General features: G+C 47.1%; 1 protein-coding gene across 1 annotated transcript in view; it reads right to left on the reverse strand.

Annotated features, from left to right (window-relative positions):
• The window catches only part of LOC134968668 (intestinal mucin-like protein), a 162,188-nt gene that overhangs the window by 45,921 nt on the left and 94,097 nt on the right, over positions 1-22,170 (reverse strand). The window contains exons 5-7 of the mRNA XM_063944189.1: positions 4,518-4,701; positions 948-1,152; positions 292-467 (exon numbers count right to left, since the gene is read on the reverse strand). Of these exons, the coding sequence (XP_063800259.1) occupies positions 292-467; positions 948-1,152; positions 4,518-4,701 (565 nt within the window). The remainder of the gene's footprint in view (positions 1-291; positions 468-947; positions 1,153-4,517; positions 4,702-22,170) is intronic.

A 22,170-nucleotide genomic window follows, 5' to 3' on the forward strand; every position in this document is an offset into this window, starting at 1 on the left:
GACGCATGCGCTGTGCAATTTAGGAAAAGCGGCATCTGGTGTACAGAAAGTTGTATTACAGTCTCAGTCTTTTCCAGCGCCCCAGTACTTTATGTTACAACGTTATGTTACGTTAAGCAACTTAGAACATCAGGCAGCGGCACGGCAAGGCATGAATAGCAAGGACCGCTACATGGCGTATGGAGCAAAGATGTAGTAGGACACATCTGTATGCACACAACTTTGGGTAGCTAGTATAAAAGTCCACTGTCACAACACCGGTGACTAAATAAGGCAACACAGACAACTTACGACATTCTGGGGCTGCTTTCCTCCAGTCAATGCATATTCCCTGATCTCCGCACAGGAAAGCGTAGTTCTCCAGACTGGTGCATGTAAGGTTGGAGTTGGAAACATGGCAGCTGTCATAAGTGCAAGCTTCATAGAAATCTTTTGGTGGTATAGTCTTATGGCAAGCATCGAAAATTCTTTAAATAGGAAATACAAATAAGGAAGATAACAACAATTATTCTGTGTATGAACAAAGAATAAACGGCTAAACAGTTGTCTCCTCTGATATAACCCCCCACTCGATTACTGCAATATGTAGATGAAGTACTTTTAGCAGTACCTGGAATCTCCCGTAATTCATCTGGGGGTCGAGATTTTAGTCATGCGGCTCCGACTCTATGGAACCCACTTCCCCACACAGTGCGAGAGGCCCCAACTATAGAATCCTTCAAAAATAGACTCAAGACTTTTTTGTTTACTCAAGCATTTCCATAATGTCCCTGTAGTATCTATATGCTTCTGTATTTTATGAAAAGCTGTTCTGTACTTCATTGTTTCTGTACTATATTATGCTATGTATCTGTTAAGCGCCTTGAGTCCTATTGGAGAAAGAGCGCTATGTAAATAAAATTATTATTATTATTATTATTATTATATCCTTCATTGTTAATGCTTACGGTCCATTGATGAGGTTGCACAATGGCGATGGTGTGCAGGGAGTTGAAGGTTTAGCGACTTTGGGGGGTAATGTAGGTCTGAGGTGGTCACATCCAGGTTTCCCTGTATCTGGTACTATCCAGGCATCAGCCATAAGTTCACAGTTTGACACAATTTCTCCGCTGCGTGTCATGCAGTCATCTGTTTTGTTGTTGGTGCAAGTACCTGTGTGGGAAGAATGAGTGTGTATCAAAAAAATAAGCAGGGTTTATCCAAAGAATTCTAAATGCATTTACCACTGTTCTGGGTCAAAGGCACCAGCTTGTTCAAGGGGAGGATCTCTTAATTTGTTTATACACGTTTATTAAGGGTTGGGTATGGGTAACCAGCGGTTGGGATACCGCCGGTCACCATACCAATGCCGAGATCCATGCAGCAGGCTCGGTGGCGCGCTGCGCTCACCACACGTTCTATTCCCACTTTATGGGTGTCGTGGACACCTACAAGTGAGAACAGTCCCTGTCAGTCAGCATGCCGACTGTCGGCATTTCAGCCATGCGGGATTCTGGCGTCGGTATAGTGACCAGATGTCTCCCGACCGCTGGTCACATAACCGCTTCCTGTTTATTAAGTATGGAGATAACACCGCTAAATCTGCTGCTTGCATGTGTGTACTGTAGCCACAGAACGAATGCTACATTTGAGAATTAACTAATTGAGATATATGGGAAGATCTCTGTCAGCCAACATCTGCACGCCTCTGCCGACCACACTACATGTGCACTCATATGCCGACAACACTAACAGGGCTTACTGGATCTGTGCAACTAGAGATCCCATATGTGTAGCACATTTAGAAATAAATTCTGTCTATGCTTGAACTAAGTGTAGAAGCTTGTCTGTGTATGGCCAACATCAGACCTTAGTTGTGGCAGGGGGGCAGTGGCTGATTCCCTTACAGCCTAGTACTTTTCTTGCCCTAACCTTCAGAAGTGTGGCCTGGCTATGGGAAACCTATGTATGTGTTTTGCAGATAATCTTTGCAGATACTTCAATACTAAAAAAAGATTCCTGACCCAGATAATTTCTTTAGTAAGTGATAACTTCATACAGTGCAAAAGATGACCTGACTTACGAATATTAGCAGTGGCGGCTCCAGTGGTGGTGCTGCAGCACAGTCCAAAATTCAAATAGGGGAGCCACACCAACTGCCAGTGAGTTCCAGACAGTGATGTTTGGCAGTGGTTGGGGTGGCAGTTGGTGTGGCTCCCCTATTTGAATTTTGGACTGTGCTGCAGCTGCAAGTGAATATTAGACATGTAGTGGGGGAGATTCAAATGTTTGAAAAGTCAGTTGGGTGTCTGTTTTTTTCCTATATAATAGATAGGAAAAAACAGACTCCCAACTGACTTTTCAAACATTTGAATTTTCCCCACTGTATGATAACGTACCACACTGATTCCCTAGCCCCTTTCCTATCCAAGTAGTGTTTTGTAGCATAGAAACAGTGATAGCAGAGTTACCGACTGCTCCAGTGTTCTAAGGGTTCTATTTACTAAGTCTTGAAGAGAGATAAAGTAAATGGAGACGTCCCAGTCAGTCAGCTCCTAACTGCCATGTTACAGGTTGTGTTTGAAAAATGACAGTTAAGAACTGGTTGGTTGGTACTTTATCTACATCCACTTGATCTCTCTCCAAGGCTTAGTAAATAGACCCCTTAGTCTCTTGGGCCCAGCTATGATCACTCTATACCATAGGGGAAATAGGCATAAATGGAAGACAAGTGGAGGAGTTGCCTATAGTAGCCAGCTTGTACTTTATAAAATGTACTTGTTAAATGCTACCTGAAAACTGATTGGTTGCCATTGGAAACTTCTCCACTGGTCCGCTTCTCCACTCTGTTCTTTGTTTGATTAACTCCCAATGTTGTTATATGGGGGGTAATTCCGAGTTGATCGCAGCATCAAATTTGTTAGCAGTTGGGTAAAACCATTTGCGCTGCAGGTGTGGCAGATATAATATGTGCAGAGAGAGTTAGATTTGGGTGGGTTATTTTGTTTCTGTGCAGAGTAAATACTGGCTGCTTTATTTTTACACTGCTATTTAGATTTCAGTTTGAACACACCACACCCAAATCTATCTCTCTCTGCTAATGTTATATCTGCCACACCTGCAGTACAAATGGTTTTGCCCAACTGCTAACAAATTTGCTTCTGCGATCAACTCGGAATTACCCCCATGGCGCGGTGGGTTTTATTATACCCCTTTCACACAGCCCAAAATTTCCCGGGTTATTGCACATGAACGCGCACCAACCCGGGAAATTTCTCGGTGTGAAAGGGTACAGGGTCAAAATCCCAGGATTCCTGCCCCGGCATTTCAACCCTGTAATCGACCAGGGTTGGTCCCGGGATCCTCCCGGGAACCTGGTCTGTGAGAACGGGAGCCGGGTCAATGCGCCCCAGCTCCTGTTCACTTTCTATGTAGCAGGCGGCGCTTGGAGATCATGTGATCTCTTGCGCCGCCCCCGCCGTGTCACCGCTGACGTCAGCAACCCGGCAATATGCTGGGCTACTGACTGCGGTATGCAAGGGGTCTTACCCGGGAATGTCCCTGCATGATCCAGGGACCGTATTCCCGGGTAAGACCCCTGCATATCTGGTGTGAAAGGGGTATTAGTAAGAGATATTTAAGAAGCATTATATATTCTTTGAACTAGAGCAAAGAAGTATTTAACTGTGTTTATTTGAAACAAAAAATAACTGGGAGAAGGTGACCCAACATAGATGTCTTGGCAGCTCCTGTTGTGGTTGTGAACTATAGGTTAGGCACCATATAATTTACATTATTATGGTCTAGCTTTCTACTGGCATGGCATACTACAATTCCTCCTTTGCTATTATATCCTTTTATGTAGCCTAGGTAGTAAAACAATTTAAATGTGTTGCTTTCTGTTTTGAAAAACCTACCTACTCTAGCTGAGAATCCAGGGACAAAGCACAGTGCACAAAAAGGATTCATATTTTAAATACTGATCACAATACTCAGAGAAACAAGAGGGTCACTTAAAATAGACAAAAGCAGAGCAGTGCAAGAACTAACATTTTTGTTATCACTGCACCTCATTTGGTGATTGTGCAGATCAGGTCATACTTGCCTACCCTCCTGGAATGGCCGGGAGGCTCCCGAAAATCGGGTGGCCCTCCCGGCCCCCGGGAAAGGTGGGCAAGCTTCCCGCTTTCCATGCTGCCCCTCCACGACCCTCCTCGACCGCCTGCAGCAGAGAACAAGTGGGCGGTCCGAGGGGGTCTGATGACGCAATTTGCGCTGAATCACATCATCATAGCTCCACCCCCTGCTATACAGCGCCTCTTTTCTCGGAACTGCATAGCAGGTGGTGGAGCCACAATAACGCAATTCTGATGCCACGCCCCCGGACTGACCACAACCCTGTTGGCCACACCCCATGACCGCCCATCCTGCTGACGGCCACGCCCCCATGCACCTACAGCGCTGGAGGAGGGGGCAGCAAAGTAGGTAAGTATGGATCAGGTCCACAAAGTAATACTGTCCTACTACCAAGCACTCACCACACTGTCCTTGTGTGTTATTTTTAAAATGCTTATATGGCAGCTTAATGTAGAAATTGAAGCCACTGTATGTGATAATAGCCTTCAGCTCAGTTATTTCCACCACATAATTAATTCCAGATTTGTAAACATTCACTCCATATTTTTTGAAGGGAATTCCAACAATTTCACCATTTACAAGAACCTACAGTATGTGAGAGAAGAGAAAGCAGTATAATTATAAAACAAATAGTACATAACTGCTATGCATGTTTTATTTTAGGAAAAGGATGTTGGTCAGTATAAAATTATATTTAAAAGAATCTACTGTTTTAAAAATAAAGGAGAGTGGTAAACATAATAAGTTTAGGTAGCTACAGGTCATAGAATTGAATTGTTCTGTAACATACCCAGTGGTGAAAGTAAGGCAGTATAGGGCGGTACAGCGTACCATTAAGAAATTAGTAGCCAGTACGCAGTACCACCCGACCACCTTACCGCCAGCAAGATACAGTTTGTTTTAGTTTCATGTCGACATGAAACTGGGACAAACTGCAAGAGGGAGCGTGGAGGCAGGAGCGGAGTGGAGCCCCGACTGCCTGTACTGCGGCACAATGAAGTCAGGACATTGCGCAGCTACACACTAAAGAGGAGCCAGTTGAGTGCCCATTAAAGCAGTTGAGGAGTTCACCAGGGGGCCGGGCAGAGTTTGCAACCGATTGCCGCATGTGAACATGCTGCTAACAGCAGTGGCGTAAGTTTGTCTCAGATGCCCGGAGGCGAGATAAATATCTAGGGCCCCCCATCGACCCTATGCACAGACAAAAAAAAAAAAAACAGTATATATATATATATATATATATATATACAGTCCCGGAGATGCGGCACTCTGGTTCACTTAGCAAGCAAAAGGCGGGCGTGGATTCCCAGTATGAATCAACGTTTCAATATTTATTTATATTGTCATCAGGATACAAATAAAACAGAGACAGACATACCTTTATACAAGACCATCACCACGTGAATGCCGGCGTCGGGAGCGGGACCGCTCACCCGCCCCTTTGCCGCACTGAAAACGGACGTCATAGACATGTGTCTAATGAGTCCCAGTGTAATCACCATGGCAACAAGAATAAGCCTAGAGACACAGAGCGCACTATGAGTGCAAACATAATAACATTATCCAAAACAAGATTAACCCTTAATCACATGAGTGACATATAAAAAACAAACAAACAGATTTAAAAATGAAAGGTTAACATGACAATATATTACCGTAATGCTGCATAAGCTACATTTTCATTAAGCCCCTTTGGGGCAATTACATTAAGGCGATGGATCCATTGTTCTTCACAGCGCAATAATTGTAAGGATCTATTACCCCCTCTGATATTAATGGGGACCGTATCAATCATACGGTAACGGAGACTAGTAAGTGGGTGTTTGAGGAGTGCAAAGTGGCGAGCTACGGGTTGATCGCTCGTACCTGATGTAATTGCTGCCCGTATGGCTGCTCTATGATTGCCCATGCGCTCCTTGAATTTGCTCTCGGTCTTGCCAATATATGATAGACCGCAAGGGCAAATAATTTGGTAAATTACAAAAGAGGAATTACATGTGAAGTGATGTCTGATAAAAAATTGTTTTCCAGAGTGAGGATGACAAAAAACGTCTCCCGTAAGGAGAAATTGGCAAGTAGTGCAGGTGCACTTAAAACATCCTACTCGGGTATTGGACAAAAAGGTAGCTTTCTTAAAGGGCCGTACAGAGGTCAAAGTATTAACTAGGGAGTCTTTCAAATTTTTACCCCTTGAAAAGCTGGGCATTAGCCCATAATCTTGCAAATGTAGTTTATCATCACTCTGGATGATAGGCCATAATTTTTTTGCTTTATTCATAATAACTGATGACATTTCGTTATATTGGCTCACCCAAGGTAGCTTATTCTTAGTGCTCCTGGAATCTATTGTATCCCCTCTGGTCAATAAACTAGTGCGATCCAATTTCAACACTTTATCTTTACATTGCAATAACAAGTTAAGTTTATACCCACGTTCCAAAAAATTATTAATCATCACATCAAGTTGCTCAATTGCAACCCGTCTATCACTATTAATTCTCATCACCCTAACCATTTGCGAATAAGGTAAACCGTTAATTAATGCTCTGGGGTGGCAACTTTGTGGTTTTAATAGCATATTCCTATCAGTTTCTTTGGAAAAGAGTTTGGTGTGCAGACTCTTATTTTTGATAGATACATTTACGTCTAAAAAATTGATATTGTCATCACTGTAACTGTAAGTAAATTTAATCGGATTATCCGAATTATTGTGGAGTTCTATTGCTTCTGTAAGAATCTGCACATCACCTCTCCATAACAAAAATAAATCATCTATGTATCTAACAAACATGAGAATTTTAGATGAAATAACCTCATTTGAAAAAAATATTAGATGCTCAATTAAGAACATCACCACATTTGCATATGCCGGAGCCATAGAACTCCCCATTGCACACCCCTTTGTCTGTAAATAAAACCTGTTATCATACAGAAAAAAATTGTTATAAAGAATAAGTTCAAACATCTGGAGGATTAACTCAAACACTTCATCAGAGTAATCACTTTTAGCTTGTAGAAATGATTTAAGTGAATGCAAACCCAAAGAGTGCGGGATAGACGTATACAAACTAACAACATCTATTACTACTAGATAACAATCATCAGGAACCTCGGTGATAGTACTCAACCGAGTAAGAAAAGAGGTCGTGTCAAGTAAGAAAGTTGGTTCCAATTGGATCAAGGGCTGCAGCAAAGCATCCAAAAAGGTTGCTAGGGGTTGAAGTAACGATCCTCGGGCCGATACAATAGGACGGCCTGGTGGTGGGTTTAACCCTTTATGCACCTTAGGGATAGTATAAAAAATTGGTACCAATGGGAATTTAGGGTACAGGATATCCATGATACTCTCAGAGATAAAATGCATATCAACTGGATGCTGCTAACTCTGCTAACACCTCTATCACCTATGTTGTCTCTCCCTCTCCTATTGATACGGGGAACTGTTCCCACCCTCTGGCCTCCCTATAGGTAATTTACCCAATGATTTCCCTCAATTAAGCTATATACTCTATCGTCCTTTCTCCCTGCCCTTTCTTTTTCTCTTTTACTTTTACTCTTCACAGGTTTACTCTCAGTTTTAGTATAAAATTTATACTATATCTATAAAATAAAACGAGACAGGTCAAGCACGCGCTTAGAATTTAGCAGGGAGCATATTATTAATAATATCTGTTGGTCTATGATTTCATAGAATTGTTTTTATATTTCTAACTTGATGTGTGAAACGGATGTTTTCATGTTCCATTTCCCTAACCTGCACAAGTCGGTTCTTGTTAACCTTGTGATTACTGACCACTCTCAATAAAAACTCTAACTTTAAAAAAAAAATGCATATCAACTGCTGCCTGTAACAATTGGAACAACTTTCTCTTACAAACATTAGAAGGATCCTTAGGTAACAATTGATAAGTTGAAACATCGTCAAGTTGACGCATCACCTCCCTATCGTAATCCAGCAGAGTCTGATTATGAAAGACACACAGTTTACAGGTGGCTCTCTGGAGGGCCGAATGAGGAACATAAGCAACCGTTCTTTAGGAAAAATAAACAACGCAACTATAGAAAGACTACACGTTTTGATACGGACTCTTCTCAAGATAATTTGAGTTCCAACAGTGAATTGGACCAAACCTCCTCTGCATTTGGCCCTTTAGGAGCTTTGACCAGGGCAGCGCAACGGGGGTTCACCCAAGGCGAAAAGGAAATTCACGCGGCGGGGGGGGGGGGGGGCAGTCAGAAAGGCAGAGGGCGAGTAGGCAGACCTCCCCTAGCCAGGAAGACCTAATCTTTAATTTATCTTCCCATGAACTCTCTAAAGGTGAAGTTAGTCTACTGCTAAAAGGACTGTCATTTATTCCTTCAGTAAGCTTTAAGGAATTACCCTGGATGATGGAAAAACAAGAACTGGCTAGATCTATTAGACTGAAAGAGTTCTTTGGAAACAACAAAGGGCCGGGAGTAGGAACTAAATCAGAGATCCCAGCTCAATTAAAAAAGTTTGCTATGCGTTCTAACTTTGACCCAGTTTCTAATAATGCCAGTATAAGAACCTTCTTTAGACTGTTAGACCAGGAGGTTGAGGCATCAACTTCCCCTCGTGTTCCAGCACATCCTAATTTAACTGTGGCAGAACGCCAAGCTTTAAAAACACTGACTTCTAACAAAATGTTAATTATCCGTCAAGCAGATAAAGGCAGAGGGATAGTTCTGCAGGATCTGCTGGATTACGATAGGGAGGTGATGCGTCAACTTGACGATGTTTCAACTTATCAATTGTTACCTAAGGATCCTTCTAATGTTTGTAAGAGAAAGTTATTCCAATTGTTACAGGCAGCAGTTGATATGCATTTTATCTCTGAGAGTATCATGGCTATCCTGTACCCTAAATTCAGATTGGTACCAATTTTTTATACTATCCCTAAGGTGCATAAAGGGTTAAACCCACCACCAGGCCGTCCTATTGTATCGGCCCGAGGATCGTTACTTCAACCCCTAGCAACCTTTTTGGATGCTTTGCTGCAGCCCTTGATCCAATTGGAACCAACTTTCTTACTTGACACGACCTCTTTTCTTACTCGGTTGAGTACTATCACCGAGGTTCCTGATGATTGTTATCTAGTAGTAATAGATGTTGTTAGTTTGTATACGTCTATCCCGCACTCTTTGGGTTTGCATTCACTTAAATCATTTCTACAAGCTAAAAGTGATTACTCTGATGAAGTGGTTGAGTTAATCCTCCAGATGTTTGAACTTATTCTTTACAACAATTTTTTTCTGTATGATAACAGGTTTTATTTACAGACAAAGGGGTGTGCAATGGGGAGTTCTATGGCTCCGGCATATGCAAATGTGGTGATGTTCTTAATTGAGCATCTAATATTTTTTTCAAATGAGGTTATTTCATCTAAAATTCTCATGTTTGTTAGATACATAGATGATTTATTTTTGTTATGGAGAGGTGATGTGCAGATTCTTACAGAAGCAATAGAACTCCACAATAATTCGGATAATCCGATTAAATTTACTTACAGTTACAGTGATGACAATATCAATTTTTTAGACGTAAATGTATCTATCAAAAATAAGAGTCTGCACACCAAACTCTTTTCCAAAGAAACTGATAGGAATATGCTATTAAAACCACAAAGTTGCCACCCCAGAGCATTAATTAACGGTTTACCTTATTCGCAAATGGTTAGGGTGATGAGAATTAATAGTGATAGACGGGTTGCAATTGAGCAACTTGAGGTGATGATTAATAATTTTTTGGAACGTGGGTATAAACTTAACTTGTTATTGCAATGTAAAGATAAAGTGTTGAAATTGGATCGCACTAGTTTATTGACCAGAGGGGATACAATAGATTCCAGGAGCACTAAGAATAAGCTACCTTGGGTGAGCCAATATAACGAAATGTCATCAGTTATTATGAATAAAGCAAAAAAATTATGGCCTATCATCCAGAGTGATGATAAACTACATTTGCAAGATTATGGGCTAATGCCCAGCTTTTCAAGGGGTAAAAATTTGAAAGACTCCCTAGTTAATACTTTGACCTCTGTACGGCCCTTTAAGAAAGCTACCTTTTTGTCCAATACCCGAGTAGGATGTTTTAAGTGCACCTGCACTACTTGCCAATTTCTCCTTACGGGAGACGTTTTTTGTCATCCTCACTCTGGAAAACAATTTTTTATCAGACATCACTTCACATGTAATTCCTCTTTTGTAATTTACCAAATTATTTGCCCTTGCGGTCTATCATATATTGGCAAGACCGAGAGCAAATTCAAGGAGCGCATGGGCAATCATAGGGCAGCCATACGGCAGCAATTACATCAGGTACGAGCGATCAACCCGTAGCTCGCCACTTTGCACTCCTCAAACACCCACTTACTAGTCTCCGTTACCGTATGATTGATACGGTCCCCATTAATATCAGAGGGGGTAATAGATCCTTACAATTATTGCGCTGTGAAGCACAATGGATCCATCGCCTTAATGTAATTGCCCCAAAGGGGCTTAATGAAAATGTAGCTTATGCAGCATTACGGTAATATATTGTCATGTTAACCTTTCATTTTTAAATCTGTTTGTTTGTTTTTTATATGTCACTCATGTGATTAAGGGTTAATCTTGTTTTGGATAATGTTATTATGTTTGCACTTATAGTGCGCTCTGTGTCTCTAGGCTTATTCTTGTTGCCATGGTGATTACACTGGGACTCATTAGACACATGTCTATGACGTCCGTTTACAGCGCGGCAAAGGGGCGGGTGAGCGGTCCCGCTCCCGACGCCGGCATTCACGTGGTGATGGTCTTGTATAAAGGTATGTCTGTCTCTGTTTTATTTGTATCCTGATGACAATATAAATAAATATTGAAACGTTGATTCATACTGGGAATCTACGCCCGCCTTTTGCTTGCTAAGTGAACCAGAGTGCCGCATCTCCGGGACTGTATTTATATCTACATGAAGGCACCGGTGCAGGTGATATAATTTGTTGAAGGGAGTGCCAGACCGACAGGAGTTTTATATATATATATATATATATATATATATATATATAGTCAATGGAATGGTGTACAGGTACGCTGGTCAATGTTCAGTTTCCACTTAGAAAATGGAAAAGAATCCTCAAGGTCGTCAAAACTCTGGGCTATAGCACTGGTTTTCTAGGCTTTCAAAAAACCGCTGCACCCCTCCTGTAGAAACTCCAGACTCCTGGAGTGAGATACTCTAGATACAGAAACGAAAGGAGGGGGCGCACATAGTGCAAATCACTTTTATTTAAAACAGGTAAAATCCCTTTAACAGAGGATCCACATTAGGATCACTGTGACATAGAATCAACATTAAATGAATGAGACTCATACCGAGGTTCTCACCCGTGTGGACTGGTTACCACATGATGTATACAAAGTAAATGCTCCACTCAATTCCTGCCGGTAAGAGCTGTGCTGCACTGGGAACCGGGACCTCACACCGCACCAGCGGCTTATGGGACAACGCCGCAGCTCGTTGGGACACCAACATAGACAGACGGCACAGACCTGTGGTCAGTTTGGAGATGGGAACGTCTAGCAGGCCATGCCTCTACTAGTTTTGCATGTAGCTTTGTCAGGACCATGCCGTGCCTTCCTGAAGGTGACCGCTGGAGGGACTGCGTCACAGCCAGCGGCTGGCGGGCTTACAGGAATGAGTCAGTTTGACTCATTGCTGCCATCACGGAACTGGAGACAATGGAGGCAAGGTGCCCACTTCAGGGCAGGAGCCCGGTGGCAGCCGACTCCGTTGCCTCCCGGAGTTCCACCTCTGGTTAGCAGCCTGTGACTCAGAGGAACTCTCTGCTTCTGGAGTCATGAGAAGAGGCTGCAGCTGCCCACCGCATGCAACCCTGGCTTTCATGCAGCCCAGCCTTAGGACGCTGTAAATTACAGTACCTGCTGCTGTAGCTGGAGTTTCTCACTGTCTGAGTCTGTGAGATCAGCAGCTCCCGGGAGGTGGTGCAGCCAGCTATGCTGCTGACCATGTATATTCTCACGTCCACAGCATCTTACACCTGCCGACTGGACTCCTGTACACACACAGGAGAGGTAAGAAGCTGGCAGAGTGGCAGTGTGTGCATAAAAAAAAAAAAAAAGTATTCCTGTTAAAGCCAACGAGCCACTGTCCTGTCCCTGTCCTCTCTGTCCCAGCGCTACCACTGCTCACTTCTGTCCCAGCGCTATCATTCCTCTCTCCTGTACCCTCTGTCCCAGAACTATCACTGCTCTCTCCTGTCCTCTCTGTCCCAGAACTATCACTGCTCTCTCCTGTCCCCTCTGTCCCAGTGCTCTCACTGCTCTCTCCTGTCCCCTCTGTCCCAGTGCTATCACTGCTCTCTCCTGTCCCCTCTGTCCCAGCGCTATCACTGCTCTCTCCTGTCCCCTCTGTCCCAGCGCTATCATTCCTCTCTCCTGTCCCCTCTGTCCCAGTGCTATCACTGCTCACTCCTGTCCCCTCTGTCCCAGCGCTATCATTCCTCTCTCCTGTCCCCTCTGTCCCAGTGCTATCACTGCTCCCTCCTGTCCCCTCTGTCCCAGTGCTATCACTGCTCCCTCCTGTCCCCTCTGTCCCAGTGCTATCACTGCTCCCTCCTGTCCCCTCTGTCCCAGTGCTATCACTGCTCTCTCCTGTACCCTCTGTCCCAGAACTATCACTGCTCTCTCCTGTCCCCTCTGTCCAAGTGCTATCACTGCTCTCTCCTGTCCCCTCTGTCCCAGCGCTATCACTGCTCTCTCCTGTCCCCTCTGTCCCAGCGCTATCATTCCTCTCTCCTGTACCCTCTGTCCCAGAACTATCACTGCACTCTCCTGTCCCCTCTGTCCCAGTGCTATCACTGCTCACTCCTGTCCCCTCTGTCCCAGCGCTATCACTGCTCTCTCCTGTCCCCTCTGTCCCAGCGCTATTATTCCTCTCTCCTGTACCCTCTGTCCCAGAACTATCACTGCACTCTCCTGTCCCCTCTGTCCCAGTGCTATCACTGCTCTCTCCTGTCCCCTCTGTCCCAGCGCTATCACTGCTCTCTCCTGTCCCCTCTGTCCCAGTGCTATCACTGCTCCCACCTGTCCCCTCTGTCCCAGCGCTATCATTCCTCTCTCCTGTAACCTCTGTCCCAGAACTATCACTGCTCTCTCCTGTCCCCTCTGTCCCAGCGCTATCACTGCTCTCTCCTGTCCCCTCTGTCCCAGTGCTATCACTGCTCCCTCCTGTCCCCTCTGTCCCAGCGCTATCACTGCTCTCTCCTGTCCCCTCTGTCCCAGCGCTATCACTGCTCTCTCCTGTCCCCTCTGTCCCAGTGCTATCACTGCTCAATCCTGTCCCCTCTGTCCCAGTGCTATCACTGCTCTCTCCCTTCCCCTCTGTCCCAGCGCTATCACTCCTCTCTCCTGTCCCCTCTGTCCCAGTGCTATCACTGCTCTCTCCTGTCCCCTCTGTCCCAGCGCTACCACTGCTCACTCCTGTCCCAGCGCTATCATTCCTCTCTCCTGCCCCCTCTGTCCCAGAACTATCACTGCTCACTCCTGTCCCCTCTGTCCCAGTGCTATCACTGCTCACTCCTGTCCCCTCTGTCCCACTGCTATCACTCCTCTCTCCTGTCCCCTCTGTCCCAGTGCTATCACTGCTCTCTCCTGTCCCCTCTGTCCCAGTGCTATCACTGCTCTCTCCTGTCCCCTCTGTCCCAGCGCTATCACTCCTCTCTCCTGTCCCCTTTGTCCCAGTGCTATCACTGCTCCCTCCTGTCCCCTCTGTCCCAGTGCTATCACTCCTCTCTCCTGTCCCCTCTGTCCCAGCAATATCACTGCTCTCTCCTGCCCCCTCTGTCCCAGTGCTATCACTGCTCTCTCCTGCCCCCTCTGTCCCCGTGCTATCACTGCTATCTCCTGTCCCCTCTGTCCCAGAACTATCACTGCTCTCTCCTGCCCCCTCTGTCCCAGTGCTATCACTGCTCTCTCCTGCCCCCTCTGTCCCCGTGCTATCACTGCTCCCTCCTGTCCCCTCTGTCCCAGAACTATCACTGCTCTCTCCTGTCCCCTCTGTCCCAGTGCTATCACTGCTCCCTCCTGTCCCCTCTGTCCCAGCGCTATCACTGCTCTCTCCTGTCCCCTCTGTCCCAGCGCTATCACTGCTCTCTCCTGTCCCCTCTGTCCCAGTGCTATCACTGCTCACTCCTGTCCCCTCTGTCCCAGTGCTATCACTGCTCTCTCCCTTCCCCTCTGTCCCAGTGCTATCACTGCTCACTCCTGTCCCCTCTGTCCCAGCGCTATCACTGCTCCCTCCTGTCCCCTCTGTCCCAGTGCTATCACTGCTCCCTCCTGTCCCCTCTGTCCCAGTGCTATCACTGCTCTCTCCTGTCCCCTCTGTCCCAGTGCTATCACTGCTCCCTCCTGTCCCCTCTGTCCCAGTGCTATCACTGCTCTCTCCTGTCCCCTCTGTCCCAGCGCTATCATTGCTCCCTCCTGTCCCCTCTGTCCCAGTGCTATCACTGCTCCCTCCTGTCCCCTCTGTCCCAGTGCTATCACTGCTCTCTCCTGTCCCCTCTGTCCCAGCGCTGTCACTCCTCTCTCCTGTCCCCTCTGTCCCAGTGCTATCACTGCTCCCTCCTGCCCCCTCTGTCCCAGTGCTATCACTCCTCTCTCCTGTCCCCTCTGTCCCAGTGCTATCACTGCTCTCTCCTGCCCCCTCTGTCCCCGTGCTATCACTCCTCCCTCCTGTCCCCTCTGTCCCAGTGCTATCACTGCTCTCTCCTGCCCCCTCTGTCCCCGTGCTATCACTCCTCTCTCCTGCCCCCTCTGTCCCAGCAATATCACTCCTCTCTCCTGTCCCCTCTGTCCCAGCAATATCACTCCTCTCTCCTGTCCCCTCTGTCCCAGCAATATCACTCCTCTCTCCTGTCCCCTCTGTCCCAGTGCTATCACTGCTCTCCTGTCCCAGTGCTATCACTGCTTTCTCCTGCCCCCTCTGTCCCAGTGCTATCACTGCTCTCCTGTCCCAGTGCTATCACTGCTCTCTCCTGTCCCCTCTGTCCCAGTGCTATCACTGCTCTCTCCTGTCCCCTCTGTCCCAGTGCTATCACTGCTCTCTCCTGTCCCCTCTGTCCCAGTGCTATCACTGCTCTCTCCTGCCCCCTCTGTCCCAGTGCTATCACTCCTCTCTCCTGTCCCCTCTGTCCCAGTGCTATCACTGCTCTCTCCTGTCCCCTCTGTCCCAGTGCTATCACTGCTCTCTCCTGCCCCCTCTGTCCCAGTGCTATCACTCCTCTCTCCTGTCCCCTCTGTCCCAGTGCTATCACTGCTCTCTCCTGTCCCCTCTGTCCCAGCGCTATCACTCCTCTCTCCTGTCCCCTCTGTCCCAGTGCTATCACTGCTCTCTCCTGTCCCCTCTGTCCCAGTGCTATCACTGCTCTCTCCTGTCCCCTCTGTCCCAGTGCTATCACTGCTCTCTCCTGTCCCCTCTGTCCCAGTGCTATCACTGCTCTCTCCTGTCCCCTCTGTCCCGGTGCTGTCACTGCTCTCTCCTGTCCCCTCTGTCCCAGAACTATCACTGCTCTCTCCTGTCCCCTCTGTCCCAGTGCTATCACTGCTCTCTCCTGTCCCCTCTGTCCCAGAACTATCACTGCTCTCTCCTGTCCCCTCTGTCCCAGTGCTATCACTGCTCTCTCCTGTCCCCTCTGTCCCAGAGCTATCACTGCTCTCTCCTGTCCCCTCTGTCCCAGTGCTATCACTGCTCTCTTCTGCTCCCTCTGTCCCAGTGCTATCACTCCTCTCTCCTGTCCCCTCTGTCCCAGTGCTATCACTGCTCTCTCCTGCCCCCTCTGTCCCCATGCTATCACTGATCTCTCCCTTCCCCTCTGTCCCATCAATATCACTCCTCTCTCCTGTCCCCTCTGTCCCAGTGCTATCACTGCTCTCCTGTCCCCTCTGTCCCAGCGCTATCATTCCTCTCTCCTGTCCCCTCTGTCCCAGAACTATCACTGCTCTCTCCTGTCCCCTCTGTCCCAGTGCTATCACTGCTCCCTCCTGTCCCCTCTGTCCCAGCGCTATCACTGCTCTCTCCTGTCCCCTCTGTCCCAGTGCTATCACTGCTCTCTCCTGTCCCCTCTGTCCCAGTGCTATCACTGCTCACTCCTGTCCCCTCTGTCCCAGTGCTATCACTGCTCTCTCCTGTCCCCTCTGTCCCAGCGCTATCATTCCTCTCTCCTGTACCCTCTGTCCCAGAACTATCACTGCTCTCTCCTGCCCCCTCTGTCCCAGTGCTATCACTGCTCCCTCCTGTCCCCTCTGTCCCAGCGCTATCACTGCTCTCTCCTGTCCCCTCTGTCCCCGTGCTATCACTGCTCTCTCCTGTCCCCTCTGTCCCAGCGCTATCACTGCTCTCTCCTGTCCCCTCTGTCCCAGCGCTATCATTCCTCTCTCCTGTACCCTCTGTCCCAGAACTATCACTGCTCTCTCCTGCCCCCTCTGTCCCAGTGCTATCACTGCTCTCTCCTGTCCCCTCTGTCCCAGCGCTATCACTGCTCTCTCCTGTCCCCTCTGTCCCAGTGCTATCACTCCTCTCTCCTGCCCCCTCTGTCCCAGTGCTATCACTGCTCTCTCCTGTCCCCTCTGTCCCAGTGCTATCACTGCTCTCTCCTGCCCCCTCTGTCCCAGTGCTATCACTTCTCTCTCCTGTCCCCTCTGTCCCAGTGCTATCACTGCTCTCTCCTGTCCCCTCTGTCCCAGTGCTATCACTCCTCTCTCCTGTCCCCTCTGTCCCAGTGCTATCACTGATCTCTCCTTTCCCCTCTGTCCCAGCAATATCACTCCTCTCTCCTGTCCCCTCTGTCCCAGTGCTATCACTGCTCTCTCCTGTCCCAGTGCTATCACTGCTCTCTCCTGTCCCCTCTGTCCCAGTGCTATCACTGCTCTCTCCCTTCCCCTCTGTCCCAGCAATATCAATCCTCTCTCCTATCCCCTCTGTCCCAGCACTATCGCTCCTCTCTCCTGTTCCCTCTGTTCTGTTGTGCCCCTGTTCCATCTGTCCTGATCCTGACATCTCTGTTCTCGATGCGGTTTTGTGAACGGCAGTCTCTTCACAACACCGCCTCCTGGAAATCCCGACGGTCGGCATGCCGACCTGCAGGGACTGTTCCCACTCATGGGTGTCTAAGACACCCATAGAGTGGGAATAGAACCTGCGATCGCCACTGAGCTGGGATCCCGGAGGAAGTACGCTGACCGGTGGTCTCCTGACCGCCAGTCACGCATACTCAACCCCTCTGTTCTAGCCCGTCCATGTCACCTCTATCTTGGTTCTGTCACCTCTGTTCTGTCCCTGTCACCTCTGTTCTGCCTTGCCTTTTTTCTAACATCACTGTCTTGTCCTTTTCACCTCTTTCCTGCCCTGTCACCTCTGTCCTGGTCCAGTCATATTGTCATCTCCCTGTTACCACTTTCTCCTGTCCCCTCTATTCTGTCTGGTCCCTGTTCCCTCTGTCCTAATCCTCTTCCTGTCACCCAGTGTCTTCCTATCACCCATTATCTTCATCTCCCAGTATATCCCTGTCACCATTTGCCTCCCCAGTCACCCACTATCTCACCATTACCCTCTCCCTGGAACCCCTGCCTCCCTAGTCATCCACTATCTCCCTGTCACTCACTATCTACACACGTAACACATATAAAGAGCACTACTGTGTGGCATCACGTGTATAAGAAGCACTACTGTGTGGCGTAACGTGTATAAGAAGCACTACTGTCTGGTGTAACGTGTATACGGAGCATTACCACATGATGAAACGTGTATGTGTACTGTGTGTCGTATGTGGGGATATAGTATAAGGGATTAGTTTAGGTGTTTTGAGGTATTAGGGTTAATTTAGAGGTTTGGGTTGGGTTATTATGGATAGGGTATTAGGGTTTGTGTAGTTGTTTGGGTTAGGGTACTAGGGTTAGTTTTGGGGTTTAGGTGAGGGTATTAGGTAGTGTTAGGGAAAATATAGTGCTATAGATTGTTTGAGGGAGAGGGCCAACAAACTGGTATCTTGCCTAAGGCCCCATGAGGTCTAAATTCAGCTCTGGGGGGAGCTGACACACAGCAGAGGGGAAGGCTTAAAGGCACAGGGAGGCTGACAAAGAGGGGGACCCTGAAAGACAGAGACACAGAGGGGGAGACTGATAAGGTGAAAGTCACAGAGGGAGAGGCTGAGAGGCACAGAGAAGGAGACTGATGATGGACTTGGGCCCTGGGCGGGGGCAGGCGGAGAGACAAAGAGTGAATGGAGGGAGCAGGAAGAGAGACACAGAGTGAATGGAGGCAGGCTGGTAGACACAGAGTGAAGGGGGGCATGGTGAGAGACACAGTGAGAAGAAGCAGGCTGAGACACAGAATGAATGAGGGGGCAGGCTGAGAAACACATTAAATGGGGGGCAGGCTGAGCGACAGAATTAAAGAGAGCAGGCTGAGATGCAGGGGGAAAATGGTGGTGTGGCTGAGAGATTCTGGGAGAGATGATGGTGTGACTGAGAGTATCAGGGGGAGTAAACGTAAGGTGCATATGGAATGTAAACGAATGTTCTCAGGGTTACGAGAAATGGGTGCGTGTTATGTTGACACACTCCATTTTCATTGGCCACGACCCTTATTGCACATGGCCACACCCATTTTCAGGGAGCGCACACACAATACCACTAAGAAATTGTTTCTACTTGCACCACTGAACATACCTCCCAACTAGGGGGTAAATTTACTAAGATGGGAGTTCTATTTAAGATGGGATGTTGCCCATAGCAACCAATCAGATTCTACTTCTCATTTATCTAGCACCTTCTAGAAGATAATACCTGGAATCTGATTGGTTGCTATGGGCAACATCCCATCTTAAATAGAACTCCCATTTTAGTAAATTTACCTCTAGGAAGGCCAATCCCTGGCCGTTTTTTCAATCCTAGTTATCAGGATTGAAAAAATCTCAATCCAATGATTCCTGGGATACTGGGATTGAACTGTCTTCCTTCAATTGATGTATGTGGGGGAGGTGGTCAGCGGGGTTTCAAGTTCAAAATAATTAAAAAAGAGAAAAAAGAGGATTTTGGTACTTACCGATAAATCCATTTCTCTGAATCCACTCGGGGACACTGAAACACTTCAGACAGATGGGGTGTGAAGTATGTCAACTGGAGGTGTCACAATCTAACTAAAAAATGTATGCACCGCCGGCTCCTCCCCCTTAACGCCCCCATCCCACAGTTTCAAAAATTTGACTGAGAGAAGAATGAAAAATAAAGCCATATTGAGAGGGACCAACTGTAACACATCAAACAGCAACCAATAACTTAATAACAAAAACTGTTTGAACTAATTTGAACCAGAACACGCAGGCTGACAGCACCAAGGTGGGCGTCCAGTGTCCCCGAGTGGATTCAGAGAAATGAACTTATCGGTAAGTACCAAAATCCTCTTTTCTCTTTCATCCACTAGGAGACACTGGAACACTTCAGACAGCTGGGGACATCCCAAAGATACTCCCATGGGCGGGAGTGCTGTCTGAAGCCTGTGGAACCAAGCAACCAAGCATCCAAACCTGGTATCCCTATATGCAAACCTATCAAACATATAGAATCTAGTGAACGTGTGTGTTGATGACCACATTGTGGCTCTGCAAAGTTGGGTACTGGAGGCTCATCTAGCTGCAACCCATGAAGCTCCCACCGATCTGATTACCTAACGAAAATGGGACCCTCTTACCACTAGAGATATAAGCCTGTTTTATAGTAAATCATATCCATCTGGCAAGAGTCTGCTTTGAAGCTGGCCAACCCTTTTTGGGCCCATCATACAGAACAAACAAAGTGTCAGATTTTCTAATAGAGGCCATAAACTGTACGTAAATCTTCAAGGCTCTCACCACATTTAAAGACAAGTCCCCCTCCGCAAATCCTTGGAAGGAAGGGACCACAATGGGCTGGTTAATGTGGAAACCCGATACCACCTTAGGTAAGAATTCCGTTTTTGTAAGGATCTCCACTCTGTCCTCATGAAAAACCAGGAAAGGGCCTTTACACAACATAGCCCCTAACTCAGAGACCCTTCTTGCCGATGCCAAAGTTAGAAGCAGGGTAACCTTCCAGGATATGTATTTAAGATTTACACCCTCGAAAGGCTCAAAAACAGGCTATTTCAAAAAATTGAGCACTAAATTTAGATCCCATGGGGCCATGGAAGGACGAAAAGGTGGATGGATCCTCAACACACCCTGTAAAAATGTCTGGACCTCCTGCAAGGATGCCAGACATTATTGGAAAAGAATAGAGAGGGCAGAGACCTGTACCTGTAAGGATCCCAACCTCAAACCTCCATCCAAAACATTTAGAAGAAATCTCAAAAATGTATTTAGGCGGAACTCTCTGGAATTCCAACCCTTATACCGACACCAGTCTATGTACTTCTTCCATATTCTATAATAATGTGCCGCAGTGACCTGCTTCCTTGCTGCTAACATGGGGGGTAATTCCAAGTTGATCGCAGCAGGAAATATTTTAGCAGTTGGGTAAAACCATGTGCACTGCAGGGGAGGCAAATATAACATGTGCAGAGAGAGATAGATTTGGGTGTGGTATGTTCAATCTGCAATCTAAATTGCAGTGTAAAAATAAAGCAGCCATTATTTACCCTGCACAGAAACAAAATAACCCACCCAAATCTAACTCTCTCTGCACATGTTATATCTGCCCCCCCCTGCAGTGCACATGGTTTTGCCCAACTGCTAAAATATTTCCTGCTGCGATCAATTTGTAATTACCCCCATGGTCAGGAGAGCCAATTTTGGAATACCCCTGTCTCTTAGAATCCTGGTCTTAAGAACCACACCATCAAATGTAGACTGTTCAGGTCTGGGTGAAGGAAAGGGCCTTGTGACAAGAGGTCCTCCCTCTGAGGCAATTTCCAAGAATCTTCCACCAGGAGTCCCCTCAGGTCCGAGTACCTACTTCTACGAGGCCAGTCTGGTGCTATTAAAATCACCCATGCTCTCTCCTTTTTCACCTTCTTTAACAATCTCGGCAAAAGGGGAAACGGAGGAAAGATGTACACCAGATCATATGTCCGGGGAATCGCCAGTGCGTCCACTGCTTCTGCTGCTGGATCCAGCGGCCTGTCCACATACCTTGGTAACTGATGGTGTTTTTGAGAGGCCATTAGTTCCAGTGTCGGACTGGGGCATGAAGGGCCCACCAGGGGGAATGCAGTTATAGTGGCCCATACTTAGGGGTGTGGCCAGCCTACAAAGGGAGTGTGGCCAGCCTCCACAGAGGCTTGAAATAAACAATAGTTTAGTGCCGTGTAATGCAACATATCTACCATGTATAATACAAGTGCACAGTCTGGAACCTGATCCCTAGAGGAAGGAGTGGGCCCTCAGTCAGTGGGGCCTACCGGTGGTTTCCCTTGTACCCCTGTGGGTCAGTCCGACCGTGATTAGTTCTATTTGCGGTAGTCTGATTCCCAATTGTCCACTCCTGGAATGAAGACTGCTGACAGGATTATGTTGCGCTATTCTGTCCAAGACAAGGTCCTTGTGGCCTCCTTTAAAGCCATGCAGCTTCTTGTTCCTCCCTGACAGTTTATGTATGCCGTTGCCGTCACGTTGTCCGACTGCACTCTCACATGTTGAGCCCTCACAGATCTTCCACCAAAAGAAGTGCATTGTAAATGGCTCTTAATTCCAGAACATTTATTGGAAAACTGCTCTCCTGCGGTGACCATCTTCCCTGAAACCGATGGTTTTCCAGTACTGCTCCCCATCCTCTGAGACTGGTATCTGTTGTCAGAATCTTCCAATCTCAGGTTCCAAACCTCTTTCCCACCTCTAGATTCTTGTGGACCTACTGTTATGATTCCCGTACTCCAGACCAGAGGAGATCTTATGGCAGAGGTCTGAGTACTGGAAAGATATACTGGTTGTGGGAGCAGGAGAGCCTAGTAACCCCTGGCGCCCTAACTCCGTTGTCTCGCCCGTGTTATCAGAAATCCCCTGC

This window comes from Pseudophryne corroboree, chromosome 11, assembly GCF_028390025.1.
Source record: "Pseudophryne corroboree isolate aPseCor3 chromosome 11, aPseCor3.hap2, whole genome shotgun sequence".
NCBI classification, from domain to species: Eukaryota; Metazoa; Chordata; class Amphibia; order Anura; family Myobatrachidae; genus Pseudophryne; species Pseudophryne corroboree.